Consider the following 14,193-nt stretch of genomic DNA (forward strand, 5'->3'; position numbering starts at 1 on the left):
AAACACGGGTACCACGAGCCGAAGGAACCGACGCCAGGACGGCAGCAGTCTCTATCACAGGGGGAACCGGGCCACACACAGCAGGAGGCTCCGCAGTCACCCCAGCACCAAGCACATCCGGGACCCGAGTCACGGACACAGGGCCAGGCGCAGCATCAGAAGACGAGGGAGAAGACAGCGACGTCACACAGGGAGCTCCAGGAAGGCCCACGGGAGCAGCTGGGACAGCAACAGGATCAGGCAGACCAACCGACGGTACCTCAAGAACCGGAGGAGGGACGGCAACAACCGGAGGAACGGCAGGCGCCGCCAGGGAAGCTGCAGCAGCAGACGGGACGCGCACCACCTCATCAACATCACCGGAGACTGCCTCCAGAGGGAGCGGCGGGAAATCCTCGTCGCGGAACAAGTTGACAGGAGCAGCAGGGGCCTCAGAGCACCCGGCAGCCTGATGTCCCAACAGGCCACACCGGAAACAGGTACGAGGCTGCCGGGCATAATACACCCGGACGTAGTACCCCATAAGCCGGACAGAAGAAGGTATATCCGACCGCAGGCGCATCCCCAACGTGCGAATGTTTGTACGCCTCCCGGCATACCGCCCCGAGGAGAGCGTGTTCACCCGCACGCTGACAACAGTACCAAAACCCCCGAAGTAACGCCGGAGGAGGTCATCAGGGAATTCCAGGGGCGCACTATGGATACTGACATAAGTCAGGGAACCACTGCGGTCCGAAATCGCCACAGAGCCGGCATCGTCTGGCAACGGCAACGTACGCCCCCCGTACCGACGGAGGAAGTCCCGGTACTCGTCCTCCCCCACGAACTTAATAACAACCCGATGGGCCGTAACTAGCTCCACACCGTAAACAGCTTCCACCGGGACACGAAGCATGTCATACATCACCATCTCGATGGTCGGATAACCAGCCTTACAAGTGAACTCCAGGCCCACGGAGTTCACACGCTGAACAGGAGGAAGATGGCCCCCCATGTCAGAACTGCCACGTCAACGCAGCCAGGCAGGCAACAAAACTGGTAGGGCAGGGACGCCCACACCACCTGGCGACCAAAACAGCAAACAACTCCAACAGCCACGGAGGGTCGAGAAACGTCCTCACTCCACGGCTGCTAACAGTCGACTCTAACATACTGTGTATTATGCATCCGCCAAATCCCTTGTTTATGAATGACAAGCGGTTTACACACGACTCACAACTGATGACGTCAGAACACTTCCGGAACAAGTGCTTCACTGACGAATTTTGTTCGAACCACAACGCTGTAAATGCTTCACCCACGTACTATAAATACAAATAGTCGCCAACAGAACCTAAACACCTAACCTAACCATGGCCTAAATATACACAGTATGCTAATGTATAATAATATTAATTTATATTTGAGAACATTCCTGTTTTGAATGAGCAGAATGTTAAAATTGATGAATGCGTCTTTGGGGTCGACCGCTGGATGGAATGGACTTGGTCTGAGGACGGGTCGTTTGCCAGATCAACAACTACCTTTCAATGAATTGATTAAAACTGTAATCGTAAAACAATATTTAAATCAAAGATTGATGATTTGTTCTAATAAAAAAAAGTATTTTTGTAAGATTTATTTATTTTAATGCATATAGGTATGATCTCATTCTTAAACAATTACAATGACTGTGTTTGAAATAGTTTTTGCAGGGCTATAATATCTCCGAGCATTGACATTACTGTTTTATAATTAACACATGGAGGGGAAAATCCTTCCGGAAATAAAATGAACTGCCCCAAAATGAACACAGGGATTGTATATTTTTGCTGTTCAACATTATGGAGTATGACATCATCCTTAGACTGAAGGATTATAACATACAAACACCTCATAGGCATATATGAATACAAAATCTTTTAAAGAGTAAAAAATAGACACCATCTAGGAACCATTCGTGACCCGTTACAACACATAGGGTGGAGGCACACTGTGTTGCAGGGACAGCCAAGCTATCTAATGTATTGCTTTAACTGTCTCTCTCTGCTGATGCACACTGTGTTGCAGGGACAGCCAAGCCGTCCAAGTGTGTTGCCTGGCCCGCTAATCCCTGCTATGGTGGTAGTGTGTTGCAGGGACCGCCGTGCCTCCAAAACAAGGGAAATTGGACTGCTGGTGTTTAGGAATAAAAGACATCTGGATGGACTAACAACAATCATAATACGAGACCATCAGTGCCTCCTTTCACATGTTACAACGGATATGAAAACCTTAAATGTACCAAAATCCTGAGTCTTTTTTTTTATTTAATCTTTCAAGCGTTTGCAAGGAAATCCAGCTGACGAGTCTTCATTGTGATGGATACGACCAACACTTGACTCCACAGATATAATTCCCGAGGAACACGGAATCAACAAGGATAGTTCTTAACAATGTACACTAACGACTCACTTCGGGGAGTCTGTCTGCATTAGTGTTGTGGTGGTCTGGTTATCGTTTTTATTCTTTCGTCTAATGCCTGGGGTGGCCACCCGAAGGCCTTTCCTCATGGAGGGGGTCTTGTGAAGGGGGTCTTGGGCTGCTGGTTCGCAGACTACGCTGCAGACTTCAATGCTGGTGCCACTGCTGCTCAGGCTCGACGCTGACGGGCTGGGGGACGCACCAGGGGCTTTTGCCATTAGTGGTTTGGGTTTGTCATAAGCAGAAGTTTGTTTTAACACACCTTTCAGTGGCTTATCGTAAGTTTTTTCAGGTTCAGGGGTGACCACGGGCTGAGTCACATTATCTTTTTTTATTGATTTTCTACGTTTTATTGTTCCAGTGTTTTCACTCTGCTCATAAACTGTCCCTGTGTCGGAGCCCGAGGTAGTGGAGGACTGTTGGCGTAGGGCCATGGTGCGTGTAGCAGCGGGTGGTGGTGCAGGACAGACAGTACCTCGGGGAGCACTTCTGGTGGTGCTGGATGCACCAACAAATGCTGGTGCTGTAGCAGCAGCCAATGCAGTATGTGCTGCTGCCGTGACTGCTGCTGCAGCACTAGGCGTTGATGTATAAGAAGTACTGCCGTCGTAAGTCGGGCGTGCCTGTGTTTTCTCTGGTTCAGTCGCACCATCTCCTGGAGAATGGCTATTAGTCTTGCCGAAGGTGGCCATTTGCACGCGAGGCACTCCGTACGGCCCGAATGTCTTTTGCTCTCCAGGCTGTGGTGAAGTTGGTTTTTGGGAAGAGAGGATATTATTATCTTTGTAGGTGTATGTTTGCTCATAAGTTGGGTATCCACCATACATGTGTCCGCCCCCTGGACGGCCGTAGTCCGCTACAGCCACAGGCTTTCCATAATCCATGCCAATAGTTGGCCGTCCATATTCACCTGATGGCCCTGAACGGACATAGTCTACTGAGGCGCTGGTATGTCCATAATCTGGAGTTCCGTCACTCTTACGAGGGCGTGATCTACTTACTGTAGCTGTGGCAGCGGGCGCCCCGTACATGGAACCTGGCGGCGGTGCATCTGTACCCATTAAGTAAATGTTATCTATCGCACTAAGATCACACGAGTCCGTAGAAACATCTCTACGTGGATTTCTCTTTTTCCGGTAAACAACGTGTATTCTGTTCTCCAGTTCTTGTATATCTCGAGCAGTGAGGGAGGTCGACCGGGGAGGGGGAGGAGGTCTCATCTTTGGTAAGGTTGCAGCGTGGATACCTTCAGGTCGGTCTGGCCTCACTTTTGGGTAATTGAGTTTTTGCGTTGCTACGAGTGCCTGCTGTCTATCAGCAGGGCCATGTTGGTCATCCCGGCCCTCAGGATCATCTCTCTCAGTCATCGTCATCTCCCGAGTTATGCCCCAAGTGTACTCAGCTGTTGGTAAACTCTGGCAACTTGCATTCTTTTTAAGACGTTTTTCTGATGAAGTGCTTTTGATGGAGGAATGTGATGTAGTGCTCTTGACAGATGCATGGGAGGTGTTGCTCTTGATGGATGCCTTAGATGTAATGGAAGTAGTGCTCTTGGTGAGGGCCTTGGGGGGCATCCTGGTGCCCAGAGTGTTAAAAGTAACGGTTGGGTTCTTGCGGGATGAGGAACGCGAGGGTCCTCTCGCGTCAGCGTGTATGACAACTTCAGCTGTCTTAGCGATCTCGCTGTAGATGGAGTTCTCACTCTTGTGTCTCCTGTGTCCACTCTTAGGACTTTTCGCACCCTTAAGAGAGCCCTTGGGAGTCACTTGCTTAGAGGATGTATCGTGTGCAGCCTGAGAATGTTTCCTCTTCATGCTCGATTCTCTGGACACTGCTGATGCATGAGACACAGTGTCCGAATGTATCTCATCACTCACTTCGTAGTCACTTCTGCTACCTTTCTTCTTATGCGACTTGTCCTTTGCAGTGTTTGAAGCGGTGACGTCAGAGACTTTCTCGTCGGAATCCTCAGCTTTACGCGGCCGAAGAGTTTTCCTCAGTAGCCTTGACTGGTGTCTGATCTTGTCCCTCTGGTAATACACACCTCCCATGGCACAGCAGTTGATGAAAAGAATGGCAATTCCCACCAAAATGACGATGCTGATAGGCGTCCCTGCAGCAGCTGGTGGTGGCGGCGGTGGAGGTGGTGGTGCCGGGTACATGGGCAAGACTGTGGGCGGCAAGTCTGGGTAATCTGGGTATGTCCCAGGATAATACTCTGTCGGGAATTTGCTCTTTTTATCCTTGTCAGGGTCTGGGGTCGGCTGTTGTGTGGAGGTCATCAGTCTAGGTGATCTCTGTGGAAAGATGTAACAAACATGAGATTAATATGTTAAAAAAATTATTCATTTATTTGTAGAATTAAAAAAGTAATATGTAAGATGTTTTGATGCCAAGGAATATCCCAAATTCCTACCCATGTTCCAAAGATAAGAAAGGTTTGTTCTTTAGATGAATGGTCTCAAGAATGACTGAATCTACGAGCGATGACTGAGGGAACTGAATCTTATCACTCGGAATGCGAGAAGGACCAGAAAGGACATTTAAAATATTAAGGATAATTTAAAATTAGTAGTAAAAATGAGAAACACTTAGTCACAAACATGTCAGAAATACCTGCATAAGTTGAGGCGTTGCGAACAATACATACTTGGGTTAGATAAAGAAGTTACTGACTCAGTGTACATATGGGTACATATAAGCAAGTACATCAAGGTGTGTATATCGAGCTGAATACATAAAGAATGAAGGAAACTACAGAAGGCCTAGTGACCCATACAAGACAGCTCCTATTGACCCATACAAGGTAGCTCCTATTGACCCATACTAGGTAGCTCCTATTGACCCATACAAGGTAGCTCCTATTGACCCATACAAGGTAGCTCCTATTGACCCATATATGGCAGCTCCTATTGACCCATACAAGGCAGCTCCTATTGACCCATATATGGCAGCTCCTATTGACCCATATATGGTAGCTCCTATAGACCCATACAAGACAGCTCCTATTGACCCATATATGGCAGCTCCTATTGACCCATCCAAGGCTGCTTTTATTGTCCATACGAGACAGCTCCTATTTATATCCACCATTGATACAAGTGCCAAAACAAATATACTATTCTAAGCTGCCGTCAAGTTTGAGTAAAATAAAGAATTTAAGGAAATAATTTAGTGCCATCTAAAGCCAAATTAAGTTTGAACAGCAATTACCATATCTTTGTAAACTTGATGTTCCAGGCATATTGAAGAATAGTCAGGAAGCCTGATTAAAGAAAGGGGAAATGTGTTCCAGTGGACAAACCGTGCTCGACTAACGTTATATTAACACTGGATCAACATTAGCAACATTGGTTCAAATATTATATCAACATGATTAATTTTCAATGAACATTATAAACGTTATATCTATATTATCAATATTGGAACATTGTTAATTGTTAATTCATTGTTTCATTATGGTAGCCTGATCAGGTTTGGGTGGAGGATGCTCTCCAAAGCTCCCAAAGAGCTCTTCAGAGCTCCCAAGAGCGCTCAAGAGCCTTCCACAGCTCAATGTGTACTGGAAAAAAGTTTAATAGACAGAGCTCTGCTCATAACAATTACTGTCCATAACCCATTTACTGTCCATAACCCATTTACTGTTCCAAAGCCAAATAAAACGTCTAAGTTTCAACTACAAAACTTTGGCCAGGCTTTATCAAAGCTTTCCCCAGCAACTACTTACGAAACCTTTACATCTTTCATAAATTATGATGACTTTGTTTACATTTATTAAGCTCCGGAGGACAACGAGGGTTGTTTATAACAATAATAACCTTGGGTTGTGAAGTTTCAAAGCTCGTAATCTGTTTTATAAATGTAAACAAAGTCGCTATGTTGAAGGAAAGATGTACAGGTTACGTCAGTGGTTACGTAAATGGTCGATGAAGCCTGTCTCAGGTTTGCCAGAGTAGGGTCTAAGTCCTGGTGAAAGTATGTACCCCATCTACGTCATCGCTACCCTATGAACCACCCTATCCTAACCCAACCTAACGAAAATAAGTGATACAATTTTGTGCTTTATATATATATATGGTGTGCAGGCGGCGTGTGACGTCACCATAACGCTGACGTCGGCATAGGTTGGAGACTACTGGTATACAATGGGGACGACTACTAGTTTACAATGGGGGACGACTACTGGTTTACAATGGGGGACGACTACTGGTTTACAATGGGGGACGACTACTGGTTTACAATGGGGACGACTACTGGTTTACAATGGGGGACGACTACTGGTTTACAATGGGGACGACTACTAGTTTATAATGGGGGACGACTACTGGTTTACAATGGGGACGACTACTAGTTTACAATGGGGGACGACTACTGGTTTACAATGGGGACGACTACTGGTTTACAATGGAGGACGACTACTAGTTTACAATGGGGGACGACTACTGGTTTACAATGGGGACGACTACTGGTTTACAATGGGGGACGACTACTGGTTTACAATGGGGACGACTACTGGTTTACAATGGGGACGACTACTGGTTTACAATGGGGACGACTACTGGTTTACAATGGGGGACGACTACTGGTTTACAATGGGGACGACTACTGGTTTACAATGGGGGACGACTACTGGTTTACAATGGGGACGACTACTGGTTTACAATGGGGACGACTACTGGTTTACAATGGGAATGACTACTGGTTTACCGTGGGGACGAGGACGATGTCTGTGGGGCCTGTGTACGGGGGCCTGTTGCTCGGGTCCGTGGGGATGCGAGTCGACCTGATGAGGTTGGGGATGAGATGGTTCCAGAGGGCGAGTGGATGGGCCCTGTAGTGGTTCTTGGTCACCACCTGCATGTCTGCCGCCAGGGAGAGTGGTGGCGTCAGTCACAATGTTACACTCCTCCACAATACTCTACATTACTCATTTCAAAATCCAGATAGGAAAAAATTCCTCATCAATAATGTGTGTGGACGTTTGACAAGCCGCCGGCTTCATGTCCACATCGAACCTACTGAAGCTAGTAACCCCCAGGGTTAGGGGGGGATCTTATCCCCCGTCGAGGCCACTTGAGAGTGTAGCCTTCAGGTAAACTCCGGTGAAAAACATCTCCACTATATATAAAATACTAAATTCTAGACAACAGAATACAATATATAGCACAAGTAATAACCTCCGTAACAGAACAAAATCAGTATTAATAATACATTAGTGTTATGTAATACAATATGATGAACTCAGTGTAAAGCAGTTGATTTGAAACTTCAAGGTTAGATATATATAAAGAATATACAATATATACACTCAGCTGATTAAGTCTATTGCAAGTACATGTTAAACATCTGTTCTAAATGTATCAATTTTTATGGAACCTGAGCATGAAAAGATAAGATTCCTAGGTAAAGTAATTATGAGGATATGACTCTAATCCAGTATGACTATATATCACTGCGAAGGAATATGAGGACAAGGAGCTGGGATATGAGGACAAGGGCTGGCATACGAGGACAAGGGCTGAGATATGAGGACAAGGGCTGGCATATAAGGACAAGGGCTGAGATATGAGGACAAGGGCTAGCATATGAGGGCAAGGGGTTGGGATATGAGGACAAGGGCTGGGATATGAGGGCAAGGGGTTGGGATATTAGGGTAATGACTTAGGACATGACAAATATTGTAGGCAGTATTTTATTCTGCATCCAACCTACGCAGAAATGCGTAAACACCATTTACGTCTCCCCCCCCCCCCCCCACCTTTGGCGTCTCCTTTTTGGGTTAATAAAGAAACTTAACAAAATGATCCTTTATTGCAGCCCTTGTTGCTCAAGTATTACCTTCATTAAGTCTAACGAGCAGATTAACGAAGAAAAGGACCTAGGAGTTAGGATCCACCAGTCACTGAAAGTCGCACAACAAGTGGGATCTGCAGTGATAAGAGAGCCAAACAATCCCCAGGAATAATCAAGCGAATATTGGGCTTCCAGGAAAAGAAACTGGTTATGCAGACGAGGAGTCACAATAACGTGGCTGAAATATGTTGACCAAACCACACATTAGAATGTGAACGGACGACGACGTTTCGGTCGATTATCACTCAAGTCACAATCGACTTGAGAATGGTCCAGGACGGACCGAAACGTCGTCGCCGTCCCTTCACTTTCTAGTGTGTGGTTTGGTCAACAAACTGGTTATCCAACGGTACAAAGCTCTGGTGCGCCCCAAGCTGTGCAACTTTATCCTAGCAACGAGACCACTTTAAAAAGGACATATCTGCTTTGGAGAAAGATCAACACAGAGCGACAAAAATCCTCTCGGAACTAAGTCAACTCTCACACCAGGAACGGTTGAGGGCTTCAGTATTAACAACACTGCAGACCAAACATGATAGGTCTCATCTCATGGAAACTTGTCAAATACTGAACTGGTTGGAGGATATTAATCCAGATCACTTCTTTAACATGTTCAATATATCTCACACAAGGGGCACCAGCTAGAAGCGTAATAAGCTATAATGTAGGACAGTAAACAGATAATTTTTACACCCATTGGGGTTATAAATCCATAAATCGTGTACCCGCCCAAGCTGTAAATGCCAAAGCATTATTTCAGTTTAACAATCAGCTGGAAAGAAGTCGTTGGCTTCCTGCCCCCATCGAGGCCACTAAAGATGGTGGCCCTCAAGTTTATTCAGGAATATTCCTTTGATAGACATGATAGAGCTCACACCTGGTTCAATTAAATTCAAACCCAACTAAAATATAGAATAGAAAAAAGGTTAATCTTGCAAAGGGTTATTAACATGTCTATCACCTGTATACTTCGATGTCAGGACAGTGTTGTCGTTCAGATTACATATAACACAGTTATTAATAAGTTTCCTATACCAAGTGGCCACCAGCTAAATGTCTACTTTGCTGTGTCTGTTTTTATCCAGTTATCTGTACTGTGTAATTTCCGTTTCCTTCGTTACATAGCGCTAGTTTACCTATGTGTAGGTACTGTTGGAGCTGCTTCTCATATGGCGGCCACAGAGTCTTCATGTTCTCCTCCCAGTTGAGGTCAGCACCTGGGTTCTTGTACCGCTGTGGGGTCGGCAGGTTGGGGTTCCTGGTGGGGTTACACACAATAGGATGAACACGGATTGATAGGCAACCTACAGTCACTTATCCCATCAAACTTAAAAAAAAAAACTTAATTATTTTAAGATATGTTCGAAACGGGGTGCAATCAGCGGCTGGATATGATATAAAATTTGTATACCAACTGTTTAACCACTGTAACACGCTCCTGAGTATATATTAAAAATTACAATTATTATTATTATTAATAGGGCAGGAAATAAAAACAAATGTTAAACAGAGAAGAGCTTCGGGAAAATTGCAAAGGAGGGTCATTTTTGACGCCATGCCAGGTATATATGTATACATATATATATATATATATATATATATATATATATATATATATATATATATATATATATATATATATATATATATATATATATATATATATATATATATATATATATATATATGCGTATAAGAAATAATGTATCTGTTTGTTCGTCCAAGATTTTATTGGAGGCCATAAGTTTGAAGGTAGCCTCACGAAACTTTGCATGATAGGTGATCTGAGGTACGGGACAGATATAGGTGGTCGGGTCGAGCCCCATGTCCAGTCTTTACATGAAATGACAAATTACACCAATTTCCCATCTCTCTAAAAAAAATCAATCCTCAATAAGATATATCTAGCATATTAAATGTTAGTTTTTCTTATGTTTAGAAGAATCTAACATTAAATAATAATAATAATAATAATAATTTTTATTTAGGTAATGTACATACATAAAGAGATTTTACAAAGTTTGTTGGCTTTAAAGATAGAGCTAGTACATACAATGCCTAAAACCACTATTACGCAAAGCGTTTCGGGCAGGAAAAACATTAATGACTAAAGCTTAAAACTAATGGGCTAATTTAATAAAACTAATTTATTAAAACTAATAAATATACACGATGAATCTTAGTGTGGATGATATTTAGTGAAAATGATTACAGGGATGAAGGAGAAAGTGGTGAAGAGAAGGGAAGGTGGTAAACAGTAAGAAAGTCGGTGAATGGCAGGGAAGGTGTTGAGTGGAAAGGAACAAAACAAAGCAAAAGTGGCCAATTAAACAAAAGTCTCTAGTTAATGCTAAACTATATCGAGGCAGAGAACTGTAGTTTTCTTTGTATTACTACAAATGTCATAGAAAATATGAACACAGGTGGTATTTGATGGTAAACATTAATATTACAACACATTCCGCTCCATGCACCTAATTGTCTGTTATACAGGATATAATTACAATAATATTCAGATAAATAACGTATAAAAGGCGAGAGCAAATAACGAATTAGAAAAGACACATCCCGACAACAGGCGAATTCGATTATATGGTCAATCCCAGCATAGAATATGACCTTATTGCACAAAAATATAACTACATCAATTAGTGCTTAATATCCAGGAAATATTGTGAAACGGTAATGGAATCAAACTCACATCCCAGTACGTCTCAGACACTTGCACTACGGGCTACAGGGATATAAGTTCGATCCCATTAAATGGAATCAACATCTCTAAATGAATCACGTTTCCGTTCACCTAGTAGTAAAAAGGTACCCGGGAGTTAGGGAATTTTTTTGGGTCGCATCCTGGGGAATATCAGATATATCATTCATCATCTGAAACAATGAGGCAAATCTCATATATATATGCATCCAGCCAAAACGTCACCCATCCAACTGAAAGGCGAACACAGGCGCCATTTTCCTTACCCGGTCCTGGCAAAGTTGGTCCACTGAGTCATGACGAGCTCGGAGAGGAAGACCTCGTCCAGGGTGTAGTTCAGACCGAAGTGGTTGAAGCCTCCAACCAGGGGAGCGCCGAAGACGTAGGCCAGCTCCTCCCCGTGCACCGTTCCCTGTGACTGAACACAAGGACATCGTCAGGAGACAAAGACATACCGCAATGATTATGTGGCCCTTGGAAGAATTACGTGGATACACTAAAAGTTAGGACATGGGGACAGGATGAGAGTTAGGACATGGGGACAGGCTGAGAGTTAGGACATGGGGACAGGCTGAGAGTTAGGACATGGGGACAGGCTGAAAGCTAGGGCATAGGGACAGGCTTCCATCACAAACTAGCATAAGCTGAGGTAAACAATGACTTGGTTTTCACCCAAATCGGCTTAACTGTTCATGTGTTAGAGTGGTCACAGACTCATGCACTCACGCATACACAGACTCATTGTAATCCATATAGAAGCAGAACCCGTACGGAGTAGAACCCATGCAGAAGCAAAGAAACTCACGAAGAATCAAAGTTACTCATGCTAACTCGTTACTCATAAGAAAAATAACCCATACAGAAGCTGGTAATTTAGAATGAACCCCAAGAGAACCCACAGGCAACCCAAACGGCCGGGCTTCAACCCAACACTAACCACAGGGTAGTCTCCGTAGACACTCTGGTGGTTGAAGACATAGAAGAAACTCTTCTGGTTGATATTGGAGTGGAGATCTGCCATATGAAGAACCGGGGCGGTGATCTGTGCATCACTCAGGATCTGCAGCGTCTGATCCCTGATGGCTCGTTCGTCGTCCTGGGGAGTGTGGCTCCAGTTGGTGTACTCGTTCAGGACCGCTAGGTAGATCTGCGACGCCTGGGGGAGATGGAATGGTGTTGGTGCAGTGTGAGAATGGGTGTTGGGGACAGGGGTGTGTTGGATGTTGGAGACGGGTGTGTGCTGGGTGTTGGGGACAGGGGTATGTTGGGTGTTGGAGACGGGTGTGTGCTGGGTGTTGGGTGTTGGGGACAGGGGTGTGTTGGGTGTTGGAGACGGGTGTGTGCTGGGTGTTGGGGACAGGGGTGTGTTGGGTGTTGGAGACGGGTGTGTGCTGGGTGTTGGGGACAGGGGTGTGTTGGGTGTTGGAGACGGGTGTGTGCTCGGTGTTGGGTGTTGGAGACGGGTGTGTGCTGGGTGTTGGGGACAGGGGTATGTTGGGTGTTGGAGACGGGTGTGTGCTGGGTGTTGGGTGTTGGGGACAGGGGTGTGTTGGGTGTTGGAGACGGGTGTGTGCTGGGTGTTGGGTGTTGGAGACGGGTGTGTGCTGGGTGTTGGGGACAGGGGTGTGTTGGGTGTTGGAGACGGGTGTGTGTTGGGTGTTGGGAAATGGGTGTGTGGCAGGAGTGTGCATAGTGTAGCACGAGCTAGTGGTTAATGATGGAACTCTTCTGACACTAAAGCAGCTATCGTTGATTCCTTAATTACCTTTAATTCACAGCTCTGTTCCCCAGAGGTAATGATCAGGAGAAAGCATTAAAACTCTATGAGTCTTAGAGAAGTTCTCTTATCCCAGCTATTTGTCCTCCTGCCCTAGCGCCTCGTCCTCCGATACCAGATACTTCTCCTATCAGTTCCTTATTTTCCTCTCCCAGATCCGCGTCCTCCTATTCCAGGTTCATGGCTTCGTATCCCAGGTTCTTGTTCACCTCTCCCAGCTCCACCTATCTTATTACCATGGATAAATTACCTGAAATCCTTGCACTGTACCCACATTTTGCTTCCAGTAGATGAACGACATATGAGATTCAGAAACAAGTAGTGTATTGTGAGGACTAATAATAAACAGAAGCTCCCCTATGACTCTGTAATATCCCCATTGGCCAAACTATTATGTATTAACGATAAAACCTACCATTAATGTATGATGACTTACTGTAAATATGTAGCTCTTGTAATAGCACTTTCTCTGTAACTAGCTGACATTGTATCTATAAGGTGTGAAGGATTGAAGAAATTGTTTATGTAATAATCTAAGATGAGGTCTGATAAAGACCTTTTGTGCCCACTGTAATGCTTTTGCGCTACCGCTCACAGGATGAGTATGGGGTGCACAATAAACTAGCCGCCTTCGGCGGCAACAATCAAAATCTCCCAGCTCCTTGTCCCCTCCCTATCCCAGTTCTTACCCTGTACTTCTATTCCCTATTCCCTTACCCTGTACTAATATTCCCTTCCATGTGCTATATAGTCATACTGACAGAGTGTGCTCCTGATAATATCCTTATCCTGTAATTTATTTCATCATTCAATGATTACTAAAAATTGATTTTAATGTTGACAAATAAAGTTAAGCACAAAATAAAGCGTAACTTCAGAAAGAGGTGACACCCAATAAATCTACTGTGTATTGAGCAAAATTGTGTATTGAGCGAAATTAATTGTATATTGAGAAAAACTGAATTTATATTGAACAATCTGGAGGCCGCAAATAACCTGCTCAGGAAATACCTGCACGGCGGAAAACAGTGGATGAAAAAGAAAGAGTTGGCAAAGTTTGGCTTAAGGACTATCAGTCGCGGTACGGTTATTAAAGCCATCACAATAACTGGCTTTAACCAACCAGCAAGTTTACTCTTGTGGAGATGAAACTGTCTTTGTCCACATATTCCTTCCTTACTTTCACGTTCTGTTTACTGTTTTCTCTTCCTTCCTTCTTCTCCTCCCGCTCCTCTTCCTCCTCTTCTTCCACCTCCTCCTTATCCTCCTTCTTCCTACCCTCCTCCTCCTCCTCAGGGCCAAGGCGTGCACAATTTCCCGGCCATTTCGCCATTCTCAGCTTCATTTCCGAGTGATTGTTGGAAAGTTCAGTTGGGTGCATCGACTCAGCGCCTTCTCCCAGCGCCTCTCG

At 44.7% G+C, this 14,193-nt stretch overlaps 1 protein-coding gene across 1 annotated transcript; it reads right to left on the minus strand.

Moving 5' to 3' along the window:
* Positions 1 to 1,615: 1,615 nt before the first annotated feature.
* Positions 1,616 to 14,115, minus strand: LOC123757939 (uncharacterized). The gene is made up of 6 exons (XM_045741905.2): positions 13,963 to 14,115; positions 11,943 to 12,161; positions 11,272 to 11,423; positions 9,432 to 9,553; positions 7,150 to 7,304; positions 1,616 to 4,739 (listed from the first exon to the last, which is right to left on the minus strand). The coding sequence occupies exons 1-6, from the start codon at positions 14,113 to 14,115 to the stop codon at positions 2,430 to 2,432; spliced, it is 3,111 nt and encodes a 1,036-aa protein (XP_045597861.2). The 3' UTR covers positions 1,616 to 2,429.
* Positions 14,116 to 14,193: the final 78 nt, after the last annotated feature.

This window comes from Procambarus clarkii, chromosome 40 (genome assembly GCF_040958095.1).
Source record: "Procambarus clarkii isolate CNS0578487 chromosome 40, FALCON_Pclarkii_2.0, whole genome shotgun sequence".
Classification (NCBI taxonomy): Eukaryota; Metazoa; Arthropoda; class Malacostraca; order Decapoda; family Cambaridae; genus Procambarus; species Procambarus clarkii.

What these genes read in the sequence shown, in the direction of transcription:
- LOC123757939 (XM_045741905.2), bottom strand. Translation starts at nt 14,115, where the DNA reads ATGGCGAAATGGCCGGGAAATTGTGCACGCCTTGGCCCTGAGGAGGAG. An exon ending in CCAACAGTACCTACACATAG is followed by an intron (nt 7,305 to 9,431) that starts GTAAACTAGCGC and finishes CCCTGGCGGCAG; the next exon opens with ACATGCAGGTGGTGACCAAG. An exon ending in ACATCGTCCTCGTCCCCACG is followed by an intron (nt 4,740 to 7,149) that starts GTAAACCAGTAG and finishes ATCTTTCCACAG; the next exon opens with AGATCACCTAGACTGATGAC.